Raw genomic sequence first — 18,237 nt, forward strand, 5'->3', positions numbered from 1 at the left:
AGCCTGGGCAGCCTCGTGCTGGAGCTGGTGGGGTAAGGCGGCGTGCCGGGATCTGGGAGCGACAGCACGAGGGGGAAGTGCTTTAAGCTGACAGAGGGGAGATTTGGGTTGGCTGTTGAGGGGAAATGCTTTGCTCAGAGGGCGGTGAGGCCCTGGCACAGCTGCCCAGAGAGCTGTGGTGCTCCATCCCTGCAGCTGCTCAATTCCAGGTTGGGTGGGCACTGCGCAGCCTGAGCTGGTGGGCAGCAGCCAGCCCACGGCAGGGGTTGGGTGGATGAGGTGCCTTCCAACCCAACCATCCTGTGATCCTATGATCCTGCGGTTCTTGGGTTCTCCGTGGTGCATGTGCTGGTTGTGCAGGTACCTGTACCAGTCAGGCAGGATTCTCTCACCCATGCAGACAGAACATAATCAGTCCTTCAGAAGATTACAGGCTTTTTCAAACCGTGTTGAGGACAAAACTATTTTGAAGGGGTTTCAGTGATGCTGTTTTGAAAGATTTATTGGGATTGTTTATTTAGTTGCACTCTTCATCCTGCAACCCATAGTGCGTCCAGCCACGGAGAGCTTTCTGTCCTCAGCCTCTGGAATGGTTCTGCAGAGCCAGAATGCAATATCTGGACCGAGGAGCAACGTGAAGAATGATGATGGTGGAAAGGGGTGTATCTGAGTTTACAACAAACAAGGCTTAGAGGAAGTTCTTGACAGAATTTAGCTGTTTTAATCCTGAATATTGCAAAAGACTGTTACCTACTTTCATCTAACCGGGAGCTACAGGAAAGAATGGGACAGACTCTTCAGCAGAATCTGTGGTGATAAAGTAAGGGAAAATGGCTTCAAGCTCAGAGAGGGTAAATTTAGGTTACATGTAAGGAAAAAGTCTTCTGCAGTGAAGCACTGAAACAGTTTGTCTTGAGATGTAGTTGATGCCCTCAAAACTCCTCCGTCCTTGGAGACTTTCAAGAAAAGGCTGGATCAGGCCCTGGGGATCCTGATTTAGCTGTGGTGTCCCTGTTCATCGCAGGGGAATTGAACTAGATGGCCCTCAGAGGTCCCTTCCAACTCTAAGGATTCTGATCCCACCAGGCAGGAAGTTCCTTACGCCATCTTTGTATGCTGCAAACCACCATTTTTTCTCCACCAGTCTTTCTCTGCAGACTCTGATTTCTGTCGGACTCTGTGGACTTGCATGATGATTGAAGAAAGTAAGGAATGTGTGATTACAGTATCCTTTCAGATATTTTGTTGTGGAGCAGCAGGAACATTTGCCATTGCTTCGTGCACATGCAAGCAGGCTCTCAGCTGACTATTCAGCTACATGGGGCAATCTTATACTGGTGTAGTCTGGCTGGCTTGGAAGGCCTGTAAGACGTGTTTAATTCACAGAAGGAACTACGGACATAAATAAATCAGAGTTATCACAGAGATGCCAACATAATTGAAAAGAGAAGATAGCTTCAAGGTCTTGAAGCCCATATTTTTTTTCTGACAAGCTGCAGTTAATGAAGTTATGCCTTTCACACCGTGACACAGAAGTATGTCAAGAAGCTCTCTGCATCTTACTCGTGGATAACAACAATAGGCTATGGAATAATCAGGCTTCCACTTGGTGTGCATGTCTGTTAGATCAGTTTGAAAGCAGGGATTATGCCTATCCAGATCCTTCTGGCACAACCGAAAGATAATTAAAAACAACAAAAAAAATAAGTTGTGAAGGAGCTGTTGTGTCCCCTTGTGCAGTCATGCTATTTTATGTCTTTCTGTCCAGCTTCGTTGTGTTTCTGAGGTACCAGATTTATTATGATTACCCTCTGCAGTCATACCTGGAATATCCCATCATCATCGCACAAGGTAATCTTTTTGAAGCAGGGGTTTGGAAAAAAGACAGGGCTCCCCCAGCAGGCCAAGGCTCTGCGTGGGGGTAGAATACTCCACTGCAGTAACATGAATCCATTGCCCAGTTCTAGCTGGAGTTGGGAGGAAAGGGGAATGTAGTTGAAATGTAGCTCAAATGTAGTTGAATTCTTGTATGTTTGATGAAAGTAGATGATCAGGTAGAGAGGAGTGATCTGATTAATAGACATGCAGTGGAGTTACAGTGTAAGCTTATCCTTTATTATGGTTACTCCATATTGGAGAGGAACCTTATAAATGCTCCAGACTCTGAGAAAAGCTTCCTTTTGGAGGTTGTAGTGTTTTGGACATTGATTGAATGAGAGACAAACCTGTAAGAAATTAGGCCATAGACATGGTGCCCAGTGGAGCTCTTTTTCTAGAATTGTGTTTGGGCCCTTTCTTTCCTTTGGCTGACAAGCAATCTTTTATTTATTTTAGATATCATTCTCCTTTTGCTTATTCTGCATTTCAGTGGAAACATGAAACAAGCTTTGCTTTATGCAGTCACGTATCCTTTGCAATCCAGCAGTTTTGGTTTACATTGCTTGTTTGCTAGTTCTCTTCATAGTTATGTCATCATTTGTTTTGTGCTCATATTTGTTTTGCAACTCATATTCAGCCAGCTGCCCCTCAGCACGCATTCCACATTCACATGTTATTTCTTGGGGTGCAGTAAGATCTCTGTGTGAAGGCAGCCATGCATGTAGCTAAGGCCCACAGCTGATAAGGAGTACAACCTGTTCTTAATATACACCTTAGCTAGAGATGAAGGGTGCAAATGGTGAACCTTCTTCAATTCCTATCCGTGTTGATTGTACTTGTGCTGAGGAGGACAGTAGTGTTTGTTTTTAAATAATGCATAAGATTTAGGCTTAAATCTCATCTTGTGCATTGGAGCAGATCTTCAGAAACTCAGGCACTCTTCAGCCAAAGACTGCAATACAGGAGCACTTAGTGCTTCAGCAAGTGCTTCTTATGTTTTATCCAGATTGTATAGTCTTATAAAACTCATTCCCAGATGCTAAATCTAATTTCCTGAGAGAGCTTTGGTATCCTAGAACATTCAGTGCTATGAAACTTAACGTGCTGTAAGGTTCTGGGGGGGCTGGTACATGCTAACGCTGCGGAGGTGGATCATAGACCTGGCCATGGTAAGTGCTGCATGATTATTTCAAATTATCTCCACATAGGAAATTATCTTTTTCTGGAAGTCTTTATCATTGAAATCTCTACTTATATTTGTTCTTGGAAGAATTCATCACTTAGTTTCACTTTCAGAAAAAACAGTTTTCAAGTACAGTTATTTCTTTCACTTCCATGAGTAGCTTCAAAACATAACACTTAAAATACAGACTGTAGGAAAAGAATTATGTTCTGAGGTAGAATTATATTGAGTGTGGTGAGATGAGTGTTAGATCTGCTGATGTGACCTTGTCACCGAGTCACATTAAAACTAGCAAGGAAGGTTGAATGGAGCTGGTCTCTTCAGTCCCAATGACATCATCCCTGTTAGTAGATCTTTAATGCGAGAAGGAAAGAACAGAGCATCAGTCAAAGCTTTTGTAGTGTGGTGTTATGTATTTCTTAATATGTACTTTTTATTTAGTCCTAGAGTTTTTAAAGAAAAGTTCTCACTGTAGGTTAAAGATGGTCTTTGACCTTTTTTATTGGAGCAGAGAAAGTTAAGAGTTGATTCCAGGTGAACTGGAATTGCTGATGTAAAAAATACTACAGGTAGGGATAAAAGCTTCTAAGCCCAATAGCAATGCTTCCTTGCAAGGGAAATCCAAGCAAGGCCCAAGAGACCACAGGGAGGGTCTTTGCAAAATCCCCCATGGAAGGACAACAGGTTGAATAGTCCTTTCCCTTCATTACTTTTCTCCCAGCTATTGGACTCAGTTTCCACACATTCTTCTCAGTTTTCTCATTCTTTTATTGTTTTGTTTGCCAGACATAATGGTAACAGATGTATGAATCAACCTTACTGTTTAGACTAGATCAGTCTCATTTTAGCTAACATCCATAAACAGTTTTATGGAGCAGGTTGAGGAGCTTTTTTATTTCTTTACCTCCTATTATATCGTCCTCTGCCAAGTATTTGCCAACAGCAATAGCAGCTGTGCTTCCTGAACTTCTTCCTTAGCAGTACCTTAGAAACCAGAGCCTCATTTCTGACAATTTCAATTTTGTGCTTCGTGGTTCCTTGCTAAGGAGATGTAACTCTTAGGTTGCGAATTACTTAGAAATTATGTACTTTTTTCTCTTCCAAATGAAAAATCTGCTCTCGTTTTTAGTAAGGTACGTGCTAACAGCCGTATGCTAAACATGTGGCTAACAACATGGCAGCAGCAGAGCTTCCTTCTCATTCTCTGTGCTTTACAGAACTTGTGCACACTCATCAGTGCAGCGAGTAAGCTCGCTCAGCTGCGGTGCCTGTGGCAGACCAGAGATTCCGGACAAGTGAGCGCCTTGACCTGGAGCATGTCTGCGTACACCTGTGCAAGTAAGCCATGGAGGGCTCGTTGTATGAAGCCGTGTCTGCTCCTAATCCCATCAGTAGGTCTTTGGTCAACCACAGATAAAAATCTTGCCTTGTGCAGTTTCACTTAGTGACACGGTCAGTCAAGTGTCGTTGCTGACACCAGCTCAGTCACCGTGCCACTTTGATTTAGGAAACATGCGAGAATAATTAATGGAACCTGATGCAGATAAAGTGATTGAAGGAAGTGCCTTTATAAGGAAAAGATTTTAGTGTTCTGGCACCTAGGAATTGATCAGCAGTGACCCAGCATGAAAAGGTGCTACGTTTTGCTGTTACATAGACAAAGTGCTAATTCTGAAAAGCCGTTTACAAGTACATGCTTTAATGCTGAACACGTTTAACTCCATGTATAAATGTAAATCCTTCATTCAGTAAAGAAAAACGAGAAATGTATCAAGAACGCTGAGCAGCCACCATGAACAGTTCTATAGCTGTTTATTAGAAGTGCCCTCACAAAACTTGTATATCCGAGCTATAAAACATACTGCTCCTGGATCTGTTTGCCTGTGAAACCAATGATGTTTTAAGTCAGTCAGTAGAAGTTGTGGTCTGTCAGTTGAGCAGTGGCAGTAGTCTTTATAAATAGTTTTAGCCTCCTGAAATGCAAAGTATTTAATGCTTAGATTTGTCGTGGGAAGGGAAGCTTAATTGCTCATATTTGCAGAGACCTAAAAGCATGCATGTGAACGCTCACAATGGCTTAGTCATACTAATAAGATTGTGGGTGTTACCCACTATCAGCTGCAGCAGGAGGGATGAACTGAAGAAGCAGTGAACTCTGACCACCTCCAGGTCAGGGAAGTAGAGATAATCAGAATTTTTATACCACAATCAGTGACTTTCCAATTAAAGCACGGCCTCTGGTACAGCGCCATTCAGCTTTGAGAGCTTGATTGCTGAGGATAAAACAGTGAGGAGTGGATGCACTGAAAGTGGAAGTGTTTGTATAATGTGTATTCTCATGCCAGGATATCCCCTGTTGCAAAACACAGACTTCAGCAGTGTTTGGAAGTTGTAAGTGTCTTCTAATCTCATCCACTAATAACAATCCTTTCAATTTACAGCAAGAATATTTACAACTGTAATGACTACGAATGATCTGATAGGTGAGTATGGGAGTGGCTTACCTTTCCAGGGAACAGCTGCCTTGGTAGATTTTAACTGTATCATAAAAGCTTAAAATATATAATTTGCATCTAATTTAATTAATGAAGAAAATTGGTTTAACAGCTTCTTACTGTCCTGTGAAAAAGATTGATGCTGACAGAACTGAAAGATCTAAAAAGTACAGCACGTATTATCAATGTGTGGTTCAAAATCAAGAGTTGGTGGGTGTAAGAACAACAACAAAATCACGTGGTACTTCATGTGGTGAATCTTTGTTCCAATTCAGAGCTAACGCTCCAGCAGAAACAAGAGCTGAGTGGATGTTTTTAAGCAGCCCTCTACAGCCTAGTTTTACAAGCAGTTGAAGTTGCTCTTCCACTGGAAAAGGAAATGCCCTTTTCAGTTCCTTATTCCTTCCCACCCCGCTTGCTTACTGCCTGGGTAGGAGTTGGTGAGGGCCATGCAGTTTGCAGGATCACCAAAAGAATGGCCAAGTGCACGTGCAGAAGTATAACCTGGGTCAGCTATCAAGCCCAGCTCACCCACAGCTGCTTAGAAGCCAGAGAGGTATGTTGCGGGGAAGAGAGAAGGGAGAAAAAGCACTGTGTTTTCTTGAAAGTGCTATAAAACTGGATCCTTCAAATGTAACCTGCCTCTGTTTAAGGCTGTGTTTTAAAATGCAGCACAGTGGGTTTGGGAATGTGAAAGAGATGGCAGCAAACATTGACACTGTGCAGCTGTAATGGAAAGGGATTCGAGTTCATGCCTTGCTCTTAAGTAGGTTGGGATGCTTATCCTGATCCTACGTGCTCAGGGAACTCGTAAGGAGTATTTCTGAACCAAAGCTTCATGTGCCTGTGAATGTGCCACATGTGGAGACACTGTGCTCATTTTGATTTAAAATAATAAAATAAATAATTATGGTTCTGAAGAACAGTCTTTTCCTAAGTTGTCAGATTTCCTGTCGTTAAATATGACAGCTGTATTTCCTGTATCCCCAAAGTCTCAGCCTAGCAGAGGGACAGGGAGGTGATCGTCCCTCTCTATTCTGCCCTTGTGAGGCCCATCTGGAGTACTGGTACTGTGCCCAGGTCTGGGCCCCCCCCAGTACAAGAAAGACAGCTGTTGGAGAGGGTCCAGAGGAGGACCATAAAGATGATCAGGGGGCTGGAGCACCTCCCTTACAAAGACAGGCTGAGGGAGCTGGGCTTGTTCAGCCTGGAGAAAAGAAGGCTGCGGGGTGACCTCATTGCAGCCTTTCAGTACCTAAAGGGAGCCTACAAACAGGAGGAATCAATTCTTTGAAAGGGTAGATAACAGCAGGACAAAGGGAAATGGTTTTAAGTTGATGGAGGGAAGATTTAGGTTGGATGTCAGGGGGAAGTTCTTTACAGAGAGAGTGGTGAGGTGCTGGAACAGGCTGCCCAGAGAGGTTGTGGATGCCCCGTCCCTGGAGGTGTTCAAGGCCAGACTGGATGGGGCCCTGGGCAGCCTGGTCTAGTATTAAATGGGGAGGTTGGTGGCCCTGCATGTGGAGATTCATGATCCTTGAGGTCCCTTCCAACCCAAGCCACCCTATGATGAACAGATGGCAGCAGAGAATAATCTGTTTATTATGAGCGATGCACACAAACGTAAAGGACACGGAATCTGTGGCTCTGAGTTTGTGTGAGGTGTAAATACATTGTGTGGATGGGGCGGCTCTGCTGGCCTTGTCACAGGAGAAAGGTGTGCTATTTTCAGATAGCCCTCACAAAAACTGAGTGCTTTCAGTGCCCTTCTCCACTGCATTTACTTTGAGAATTTGTGTTCCTAAAAGTGCTCATTGAACTTATTGAAAGGAAAGCAGCAATTTGTACACCAGGACAGGTTGACAAAAAACACATCTGCTGAAAATTACTACAGATGATTTTTTGGAATGACGCTTAATGAGAGTTGTTTGTTTTTTCCTTTGTAGTTCTCATCCGTTTCATAACCATGCTCATTCTCAATATTTGGGTCACGGCCACAATCCTGCGCTACAGGAGAACTAAAAAGACCGATTAGAAGATGCTCATCAGCATACAACGTGAAAAGAAAAAAAGGGAAAAGGAAACTGATATGGTTAAACAGCAGAAAAAAGCTGAGGAAAAGTTGAAAGGGGAGATTTAATCTGGACATAGGGGAAAAGGTGTTTCACCATTAGGGTGGTGAGGCACTGGCACAGGTTGCTCAGAGAGGTGGTGGGTGCCCCATCTTTGGAGACACCCAAGGTCAGGCTGGAGGGGCTCTGAGCAGCTGGTGGAGCTGTGGGTGTCCCTGTTCATTGCAGGGAGTGGAACCAGATGGCTTTCAAGGCTTCTTTCCAACTCAGACGATTCTGATTCTATGAAGCGCTCTCTCTTAAGCCTAGTATTTGTCTCTAGAAAGATTTAGTGCAGTTCTGCTTATTTTCTCATAGAAATAATTCTGATATGATACTTAATTTAGGCAGCACACTTTTATTAGTTATTTGTGACAGGTTTCCCTGATGACACTTTTTCTCTGGATCTTTTTTAGTAAATGAACAAGGTATTTGTATTTAGACATCTGTATGTTTTCATATCACTTCAGTACTTTCTGGTTACGTATTAGCAGTTATTTTCTTCAATTCTACAAATTATACAAGAGAACTTTTTGGCAGCATATCTGCTCTTCTGTCTACATCTGCTGCCAATTTGAAAATGTCAGGTGCCTCTTTTTCTTGCAAGCAACTCAAATAGTCAGACATTAAGTACCTGTATTTTAGCATAGAGAAGATTGAGTAAAGGCCCAAATCAGAATATATTTCTAAATGAGTTTAACAGTCAGGGACCAGCTGGGACTGCAGCACTGCACGCAGCACTTGAGCAGTACATTCACACAGCTGATACAGGATATCTGTAGTCACTTCCATACAGGCAGTTTTTATGATGATAAGAACAAAAACAACTGTGTTCTTCTTTCTCAACCTGAGCTCTCCATCACTGAACACACTGTTTTGGGAACAGCAGTAACTGGAAGGTACGGAGATTAATGAGACTTTGAGAGTTAATTCTGTTCCAAGAGAGGCTCTTGCAGTGATGCCCAGTCTCCATGTGCAATCTGTACTGACTGTAGCCCATCTATGCACTGTGATGCATTAAAGCAAACCTGTCTACAATGGTTATCAGGCTTTGATGATGGTACAGTATGCTTTATTACTTTTTAACCTGTCCTGAAGAATTTATAGACTGAAGTTGAATTTTTACTATGGAGATTCCAACCGGTTTTAGTAGGTATATTTAAAAAGGGAAAAAGATGTTCTTAAAAACTTTTAGCAGGGGATTTTACTTTCAGAAGAGGTACTTTTCCAACCCGAAGTTAGAGCAGGTACCATAGAGAATACAATAACCACTGATTTCTCAATGCGTTCTCCAAAATGAATAGATATACCTTTTCAGTAGAGTCTTACACTGTTGCTGCTGATGGGCATGCTGAAAACAAGGCGCTCGTGATCCTGGCAGGCTTGCAAACTATGGGAAGACACATTGAGTACATTTGAGTCAGGTTTTCCTTGCAATGTCCTGAATCATTGGGATGTTACAGAGCAGTGGGATCTGCAAAAGCAGATCTTTCTGCCAGCAGTCATACAGCAAGCAGAGACCTTCGCTGTCTGAAACAAAGCTGCTTTGTCAGCTCTGATTCTGGGGAGGGAAAGGGTGGAAGGAGGAATGTCTGTGGACATATGCTATTGGGTATCTCACGTTATTGAGAGAAAATTAAAACATGAGGCTTTTTTACTGCTTCAGTAAAGAATGCTCAGAAGTTTCTCTGTTGGTGGAGAGAGTAATTGTAAATATTCTACTGATTTTACTGAAGCTATCTGAAATGTCTAAGTAATTTGGTGGCAAGTGGCATGTAATACGTTTTCCAGGTCATATTAATAAATGCTATTCTTCATGATTGATTAATGTCATTCTTGTAGTGAGTTTTCATTGTGTTCAATGTTTTTATTCTGTCTTTTTATGAAAAGAGAATAAAATGTTCATTACAGGTCATAAATGGGCAGCCTTCACTTTAACACTCAAAGCATCAGGCTGTACATCAGTCAACCAGTACAATGCAGAGAGGTCCAGCACCTTACAGGAACAAAGCACACATCTCTTATCTGTTTTTTAATCTGTTTTAATAGACAGTGCTCTATTTGGACTCAGAACTCTGTTACTGGTGTCTTTCAACCTCCTCAGTGATGCTGTAGGAAAATTGAGACCACTTCTGGTTTGATCATCAGCACTTCACTTGTTTTTCCATCATAAGATGTTGGAAATGCATTTAAGATAAAAGTTCTTCAGAAGATACTTGATGTATGGAGGATAAATCTTCTTGGAAACTTGTGGGAAACAAAGGAAAGGAACAGTTGGGTAAATGACGAGCTTAAGTAGAGTAATTCTATGGACTTGGAAAGCTGGACCGTGAGTTCTTAAGCCGTGTGGGATATGGAACAAGTCAGAAGGTGGTGGTGGTAGTTGTATGTACTTTTCTCTCTGTGGTTTTTTTTTTTCTTTCTCCCAGAGAGTAAATTCATTTCTTTTTGTAAAGTAGAAAAGTGTGGTCAAGTCCTGGGCAAGCCCCATACAAGCACAGATCCTGTGGCCTTCTATCTGTAAACCATAATCTTCTCAAGTAGCTGGATTAAAGGCAATAGCTTTAGTCAAAAGAGAAGGGGAGGATAAATCTTGTTAAACTTGTCACTCAGTGGTTATTGGGGTGGGTGCAAGCAAGTTGTTCACTGCACAGTGCGGCAGCTCGTCCAAAGCGAACAGGGAAAGCAGCTCAGGTCTGTTTATTGTTTGAAAGGCAGTAAGCAACTTCTATCCACAGGAGTGAAAGTAATTCTCCATGCACAGATCCTGTTGAAGCGCTGAATCACCCACACTGCATCTGCTCACATCAGGTGTCAACACGTTCACAGGGTAAAATTGCTTTCCCTTGCTTGGAAAGTGTGGGACCTACCAGGGCTTACGAGAAGTATGAGTTGTCTTGCCCCCAACAATACTAAATTTGAATCTAGTACAGGCCAATGAAATTTGAGTGCAGTCCCAAGTCTCTCCAGCTGTGACTTTATGAACCATGATTCTGTGTTAACTATGCTTAAGTGGTTAAGCTACAACATGCATTCAGCAACAAAGCTCTCTTTAGCAGTATGTCAGAGGAGGCACTTATCGTGAGACCCGCTGCCCAAAAGCAGAACAAGGATGTGACTGCAGAGAACAGGTTGCAATTCTAAAAGAAGGGATGTATCAACAGTGGAAGATGGGTATGGTTACTTTTCCCAAAAGCCTGTTTCTGAATTGTCATCAGTGATCACACAGGCACAGATGTGTTTCCTTGCATTTGAGCACTCGGCTCCCTGTCCTGGAACCTCTTCTGCTGGCTTACGTGTGTGTGTAGCTGCTTCTCAACCGGGTCCTGCCAATGCAATCCAACAAAATGGGAGAAAGGAGCAGGCTGGTGGACAGGGAACAAAACAAAAAACCCAACCACCTTAGAATCATGTGTTATTAAATTCTTGATTTCAGTTAGAATTTGCTTGATTTTGAGCTTGATTTCTCAGAGATAAGGGCTGCTGAGGTCAGATAGACTCTCAATAGCCGCGACAAACAGTACCCTGAGGACCTGCCAGTTCACCACATGCTGGATGCTATTGCTGAGACCTCAGCAGGGACAGAGCTGAGCCTTGACAGAGCTCAGCCTTTGCTGCCTGATAGCAGACAGACACCTCCAGGACATCAACCAGTCCATCCTCCCTTGGTAGTGGTTTGGGGCAAAAATCCTTCTTGGAAATGTTCCAAGCTTTGGTTTGGAGGTAAAATACAGACATAATGTTCCTGTGTAATGCTCTTGATGAAATTTAAGGGGATATCCTAAATACAATTTAAATATTTCTCATAATTTTATTTGTGTCCTGTTTTTCTGTTGTTGAGGCTGGAATTTATCCAGCTCAGCAGAGCTAGCTTACACTGTGAGTAGACTAAACAAGTGCTTCCTTATATTATGTGGTATTATTTATTCACAGGAAGAGCACTTGAACAGGGCTGAAATCTCGTTTTATCCGTCAAGCATTCTGGAAATAAAAGGGCAGAACCTGCACTAGTCTCAGTGTGGCAAGAAGATCCAGCTAATAATGATTAAAATTGAATAGTAACATGGCTCCATACTAAAAAACCAATTTTACTTCCCACCTTGTTGTAACTGGAAATCCTCAGTGCACATGCCCTCTTTGGGATGTAGACTATTTCTGCTTTTGGAGGCTTCAGTCAGCAGTACCAAAGTGCTGACCTGTCTCACGCCATACCAGAGGTGTAAATGGAAGAGCATGCTTTCTATACCTCAGTGCCCTGTTGTGTAATTTACATGGTCAGGGCTCTATTGAAGCATAAACTGAGCTTGTGCAAAGCATTTTTTATGCTACCCTCTTTCACCTTTGAGTGACTACATACAGATTCCGCTAAGCTGTGAGAAGGCATTTCTGTCATTCCTCCCAGCAACCTAAAAAAGGCCACAGGGACACAGAATTGCTGCTCTCTGCCCTTTCTTTGCAGGTTGAAGATGCGTCCTTCCAGAGTTCGTTAGATATACAGGATTGCATACACTTAAAGACTTCATAATTTTGCTCCTTCGTGCAGCAGTTCATTCACCGTGTCTTTCATTTTGAAAGATGACTTAAATCTCATGGTTTCTGTAAGATCAGTGGAGCAAGAGCAGTACTGATCAAATCTTGTGGCATGCTTGCAATAGCAAGTATCAGAATGTAACGTGCCTTTCTTATCCTGATCAAACACTACTTCCTGCCTACGAAGGGGTAAAGATTCTAAACCCCAAACTTTGTAGTAAGGCCTACTCCTCACAGGCATCTTGGAGCTACAGTTTATGGTGAGCTCTCTCATTCACTGCAGTAGTTCTGGAACAAACTACGCCAGCAGCATTTAGACAGTGTTCTTTTCTGCCTCATACACCTCAGTAGGCTCGTGTGGGCATGTCTGGGTGTATCACCTGCTTCACAGGTAACTTTAACTAAGAGCATGAGTTAGTTTCAGAACTGCTCTGTCAACATCTTTTAAACAGATTCAAATGAAAACTCTTTCCCATTCTTGTGAGAGATATTTCAAAGCAATATGCAAACCTCCACGGGACACTGATGATCACTTAAGCAGCTTATAGTGTCATTGCAAGATTACATTACAAATGCTCACACTCCTAATGAACATTCCTGAGAAACTAAACACAGAAAGCACACTGTGTCCAGCAGGAACCTTCTGGCCATGTTGACCCAAGAGAGCCGCTGAGTGCCTGCCAAACATCCAGCATCTTCAAGAGGTGGTAAAAGATCCAGACACCTGCAGTGAAACGTCAGTGACTCTATACATTTGCTGACTGTCAAAGTACTTCAGTTTCTGTGTTTCCAAATCCGTGGAAGAACTACGGTTTATGTCATGTTTTAGATTCAGCATCAGCCATGGTAAGAAGTGCAGGAAGTTCTGAGTTCTGTTGCATGTATGTTTGGTGCTCGATCTGTTGTCGCTGTAAGGGGCTGAGCTTTTGGCAGGAGCCACTGGAACTATGGAAGTGCAGCACACAACCAGGACAGACATGGAAATCTATTTTCAGGAAGGCCTTTGTGACAGCTGACATGCTGCTCAGATGGGGGCTTCTTGTCCAGCTTCTGTGCTGATGAGCTCCTGGATGGAAACCAAATAGCAACTTCTCTGTGTATGTCTTGAGCTGCCGGCTCCCAGTTTGAGCCTTCCAGAAGGTTAATCTGCAGCTTGGCTGTATACTTGGCTGTGTCTGTATACTCTTGTGAAACAACAGGACTTGCAATAAAATAATTTTCATAGATAAAATCAGCCAGGCCATAAAAACGTTCAATTTCTGCAACAGCCCTGTTACAAAAATAAACCGTATGAAACAGCCAGTCCCTGATATTCTTCTCTCAGTTTTAAATGATTCCTACAAGACAATAGGGAGACACTGCAACCTCCAGGAACTAATATTAATGGGGTCCTTTCAGTCCACAGATCAGCAAATGAAAGCTCTGACACGTGAGAGGGACAGAAAAACTGCTCTGGCTTTTCTGTCCTGAGTACAAAACAAAGGCCATTCACATCATACCATTGGCCAAATGACCTCCACGTTACAGCTCAACATTGCCCACATGTTTGTTCCTTTTGGGACACAACTGCATGTAGGAGAGCTGAGGAATGCTACAGTACTTTCATCCCTAGAGGCACTGGAAACCCAAGAGACCAGGTCTCGAGGTCCCCCTTCTAAGGAGGACTTGCTTTGTGGGAGAGGTCCAACCAGCAAACCTGTGCTCCATTTCAGCCCCTATCATTCTAAAATAGCTTCTCAATACAGCCTGCTGTATGTGTAGCTAGTAACTATTTCTATAAGTACAGAATGTATAAACTGCAGCTAGTAAATACCTTATGATGTACAGTTCCTAAAATACCAGGCACGACAGGACTGCAGGCATTCACAATAGATGAGGGCAAGACATGCAGAGGAAGTGCAACAGATCCAACCTGGTACAGGATGGGCTGCAAACCAACTCCACAGAGTATGCCCTTCTCCACACGGCCTCTGCTTGGCTTTGCCTTTCCCATATCTGCTGCAGTAGTTGCCTATGTGTTTCAATACTTCAATTAATTACCAGCTTGTCAAGTTCAGGAACTATTTTACCTTACTCAAATAGTTTATTTAAAAATATATATATAATATTCTCCAATTCAGAAAAGGATAGAACTTCCCACAATGTAACATTTTTTTATATATAAAATATTTATGCATTCAGTGAATGGAAACAGTTTTACTGTATACATTTTTAATGTTGTACTCTACGCAAATCTGCTTGACCTAAAAATATACCGCACTTCTGTAAATCCAAACAAGCAGGGAAAAAACACTGTAGCTGTGCGTTGGGTTATAATACCTAAAGATAATGATACGAAAGATTTAGGTCTGGATTTAAGAACTCACAAACAATGTTTTACTTTGCGAGTGCATAAATAGAAGACTGAATACATTCTGGCTCTGTTAAGCTGAACTGCAGTTACAAAATGCAAATATATTTATTCATTTTCAGTATTTCAGTGTTTCCAAGTCCACCATTCATGATAGTGTTAAATAAATCATGGTCCTATCCTTCCAAACATTTCAACACTCTTTAAAAAAAAACAAAAACAAACAAACAAAATTTTAAAGTGAAATGTCCTCCTTCATTGAAGTGTTAGATCATATTTTAAATTACTGCACTCCCACACAATAGTTTATATATATATATATATTTTAAATATATATATATATTTATATATATAAAGAGACCAAATAGGAGACTACATTTTTTACTGTCAATATGTTGAACATAGCATACTGCAGTTGTATAAAACATGCATTTTCTGGGATAATGATGAACGCATCATGAATGAATCCACATAAACTCTATTTTTTGTACAACTCCCAAGTAAAAAAAAAAAAAGTCCAATTAAGTGCCTCTGAGGCCCTTTATTCCCAGCTATCAGTTCTCAAAACACACTACTGAAATATTTATCTATGCCTACAGCTATGTGCTAGAGAACCAGATTTAAAACTTTAAAATACATCTACAGTATGTATTAGTTTTCTTTAAAGTTTGTGACACTTCTTGGGTGTTGTGTTGTGAAATGTAAAAAATAATCACAGATTCTTTTTTTCTTTTCTTCCAGAAATAAACACACGTCTAGGAGAGTATGCAAAAACAAGGCAAAATGAAGTTTTCATAGCACTTAATGAGGGTTAATATAAGTCAATAACTATATTGAGGTTTGTAAGAAGGGCTGGATGAGCAGTTACATGTATAAGCACATGGTCTAGTAAGTCCATTCTTATCAGACATTGTTTTTGTAACCAACACGTCTCCACCCTCAAAACCAGTCGATATACATTCAAAGTAAGTTGACATTGATATACCTACTAGGTGTAAAAATAGTGCACTATTTTTTCTGCCACAAAGCAAAATTGCATCCTAAGAGCTGGTAAACCTTTTTCCTTAAATACAGAGAATGGGCCAAAAAAAAAAACCTCGAAAAAAAAAATTAAATTAAGGCAATTAGACAGGTAAAACAGGACTGCCCGTGATGACGCAGCTGAAACTAGCATATACTTTGAACTAGCTGCTGAACACTGACATGCAGCTTTTGATAGACATGTATGAATGATATAAACTTCAACATTATGGCTTTATACAAGTGCATAGTTGCAACTGCAATAAGTAACGGTATCTGATTAATAAGCATAAAAAAATAAAGTGGAAAGATTTTTAAAACCCTCTTGCAGTATTACAGTACAATATATATACACAGTATAATGGTCACTTCTTACAGATGCAGTCTATATCACTACGATGGATCGTCCTCCTGTTCTCGCAGGCATGCTGGTGGCATCTTTATGAAAGCTGAAAAGTCACTTTCTTCAGTTTAAATATTCATTCTCAGTCCTTTTATGAAATGTAGTGTATGTGTCTTGCTGAGAAAGCTTTTGTGGAACAGAATTTAAAAGGTTACCTAACATATCCTTTTACTATTTACCAGCCATTCCTCGTTTGATCAGTCACTTGGGGGAATACAGGAAAACCCTCAGAGATTAGTAATTTATATTGCAGCAAAAATGTAAACCTCTGATATATATAGCACAATCTCTCAGGAAAATATATATTTTTAATATATTTTGGGATATGTTTCAGTCTTGCTGTAACAGGAAGAAAATTATCACCTTGAGTTGCGTCTGCGTTCATGGAAAGCAGTTAGCTGGAAAAGAAGCAGAAAGTTTGGTCAGTACATGCAGTGAATGAATGTGTGACAAAAACACATTTCCTCAGAATCCTCCTTTTGAGATGACCTTATCAGTAAGCTTGGGAAAAAGTCATTCCTCTGCATTCAACAGCATCATAGTACTTAAGTATAGTACAACCTTACGCATTACGAGCCCAAAACAATTAATCCCCCTTGTAATATACGAGGGTAAAGTCCAAGTACATTCACACTGTGTTTTTAAGGTAAGCCATGGGACAAATTAGATCAAGAGCACAGCTGCATCTTTTCTAAAGCAGTCAAAGAAACCGCACCACAGAAGCTGCAAAGCCTGTTTGTTTACATAGTTTTATAACGCGTTGTTAGGTACCCAAAAAGCACAGCACTGCAAAGGAAAGCCAAGTCAAATTCACTTCATAACACAGGTAGAAAAAGCAAAATGCAGAACTGTGATTTCATGTCTGCTAGCCGTGGACGCATCAATTCAGGTTAAAAGCTTAAGAAAAAAATTATTTTGTAAATAGCAATTGTATTTTAGGTAAATTCCAACTGTTACAACCTCCCTTTTAGCCTTCAGTAATTGTTTGCAGAGGTTAGCAGCATTAGCATTACAGATGAACTACTACTCTGACAACAAGAGATACTTTCCTTTGGGGCAGGCAGACATGAATTTTGAACAAAGGTCTAAAATTAGAAAAATAAGAACACTGAAAAGGCAAAAACACCATTTTAATGAAAATGACTCCTCTAAAAAATTTGACACCACGAAACAGAATCTCATTTTTACTGTGTAAAATCTCAAAATGAGATCTTGTACTTTTCTCTGCTTTGAGAAACAAAATCCAACATAGCATGCTGTATTCAAAGGCAAACAAATCCATTCCTCACTATTTAGATTTACCCCTTATACTTCTTCAGAAATCAAAAACATCGTCATCATCATCATCATCATCAATATCATCAACATCATCAAATGACCAATCCCAGTCTTTAAATGCCAGATCAAGTAATCTGCAACAGGAGGGTTTGATGTTTAACGTGTGTCACACTCCTACAAGAAGCTTCAAAATTCCATTTATTATCACTGTAACTTTTAAAATAACTGTCTTAACATAGATAGGCTCCTTCCTCTGCCTGCTATGGAGTATGAACATTCAATTACTGTTTGGGGAGCCACAAATATTGTATTCAAAGGAGATTAATCACACAAATAATTAAATTCTACAGAACACTTACCGTATTGCTTGTTCTCCCCCAAAATTTCAGTAGGAAAGACCAACGCACACATTTCATAAAATTAGCTTTCTGTTTTGCTGCAGTTCTGTTGACTAACATGCAGCTTTATGCTCACCTACCATCCCTTTCAGATCTATGTCTTTTTAATAAAACTGAGTAATCTGGTTGTTGAATAGAACACCGAATAGAAGTGTCACCTGAGCTCACAAATACAGTGGAATTTTGCCATTTATCCTAAATACAATGAGATCACCCTAGACAGATGTCCTATAGCCCCATTACTTTTACTTAGGCTATGCCAAAAAAGAGGATGTGTCAACTTGTTCTCTATGCATCACTGCCCATGCTCCTACAGAATGGAGAACATATTATTTCAGCAAATGAGTCATTTCACTTATTTTAGGCACTTATGCTGGGATGGGATGAATCATTGTCTAGAGGCATTCATCTTTCTGCTACTATAGAAGGATTTCAGATGAACATCTAAAGTACTAACTCCATAATGGACAGGAAATGAAACTCAATCTGGTCATTTTTCCAGTGAACTCAGGATTGAAGTCAGGATTACATGCCACCTATATGAAGCAGAGATAGAAACCGTACTCTAAAGAAAAGCTTTTTTTTTTTTTT

General features: G+C 41.0%; 1 protein-coding gene and 1 long non-coding RNA gene across 2 annotated transcripts in view; one reads left to right on the plus strand and one right to left on the minus strand.

Annotated features, from left to right (window-relative positions):
• Positions 1-9,500, plus strand: part of SLC66A3 (solute carrier family 66 member 3) — an 11,639-nt gene extending 2,139 nt beyond the window's left edge. Inside the window, exons 2-8 of the mRNA XM_010707911.3 lie at positions 3-32; positions 1,769-1,851; positions 2,335-2,404; positions 2,990-3,047; positions 4,279-4,399; positions 5,503-5,544; positions 7,503-9,500. Coding sequence (XP_010706213.2) covers positions 3-32; positions 1,769-1,851; positions 2,335-2,404; positions 2,990-3,047; positions 4,279-4,399; positions 5,503-5,544; positions 7,503-7,591 — 493 coding nt within the window. The 3' untranslated portion in view covers positions 7,592-9,500. The remainder of the gene's footprint in view (positions 1-2; positions 33-1,768; positions 1,852-2,334; positions 2,405-2,989; positions 3,048-4,278; positions 4,400-5,502; positions 5,545-7,502) is intronic.
• Positions 9,501-12,773: 3,273 nt separating this feature from the next.
• LOC116216359 lies at positions 12,774-18,231 on the minus strand. Its single transcript, XR_004158997.1, has 2 exons — positions 17,273-18,231; positions 12,774-16,368 (listed from the first exon to the last, which is right to left on the minus strand). It is a non-coding gene; the product is annotated as an uncharacterized LOC116216359 (long non-coding RNA).
• Positions 18,232-18,237: the final 6 nt, after the last annotated feature.

Source organism: Meleagris gallopavo, chromosome 2 (assembly GCF_000146605.3).
Source record: "Meleagris gallopavo isolate NT-WF06-2002-E0010 breed Aviagen turkey brand Nicholas breeding stock chromosome 2, Turkey_5.1, whole genome shotgun sequence".
In the NCBI taxonomy this organism is placed as follows: Eukaryota; Metazoa; Chordata; class Aves; order Galliformes; family Phasianidae; genus Meleagris; species Meleagris gallopavo.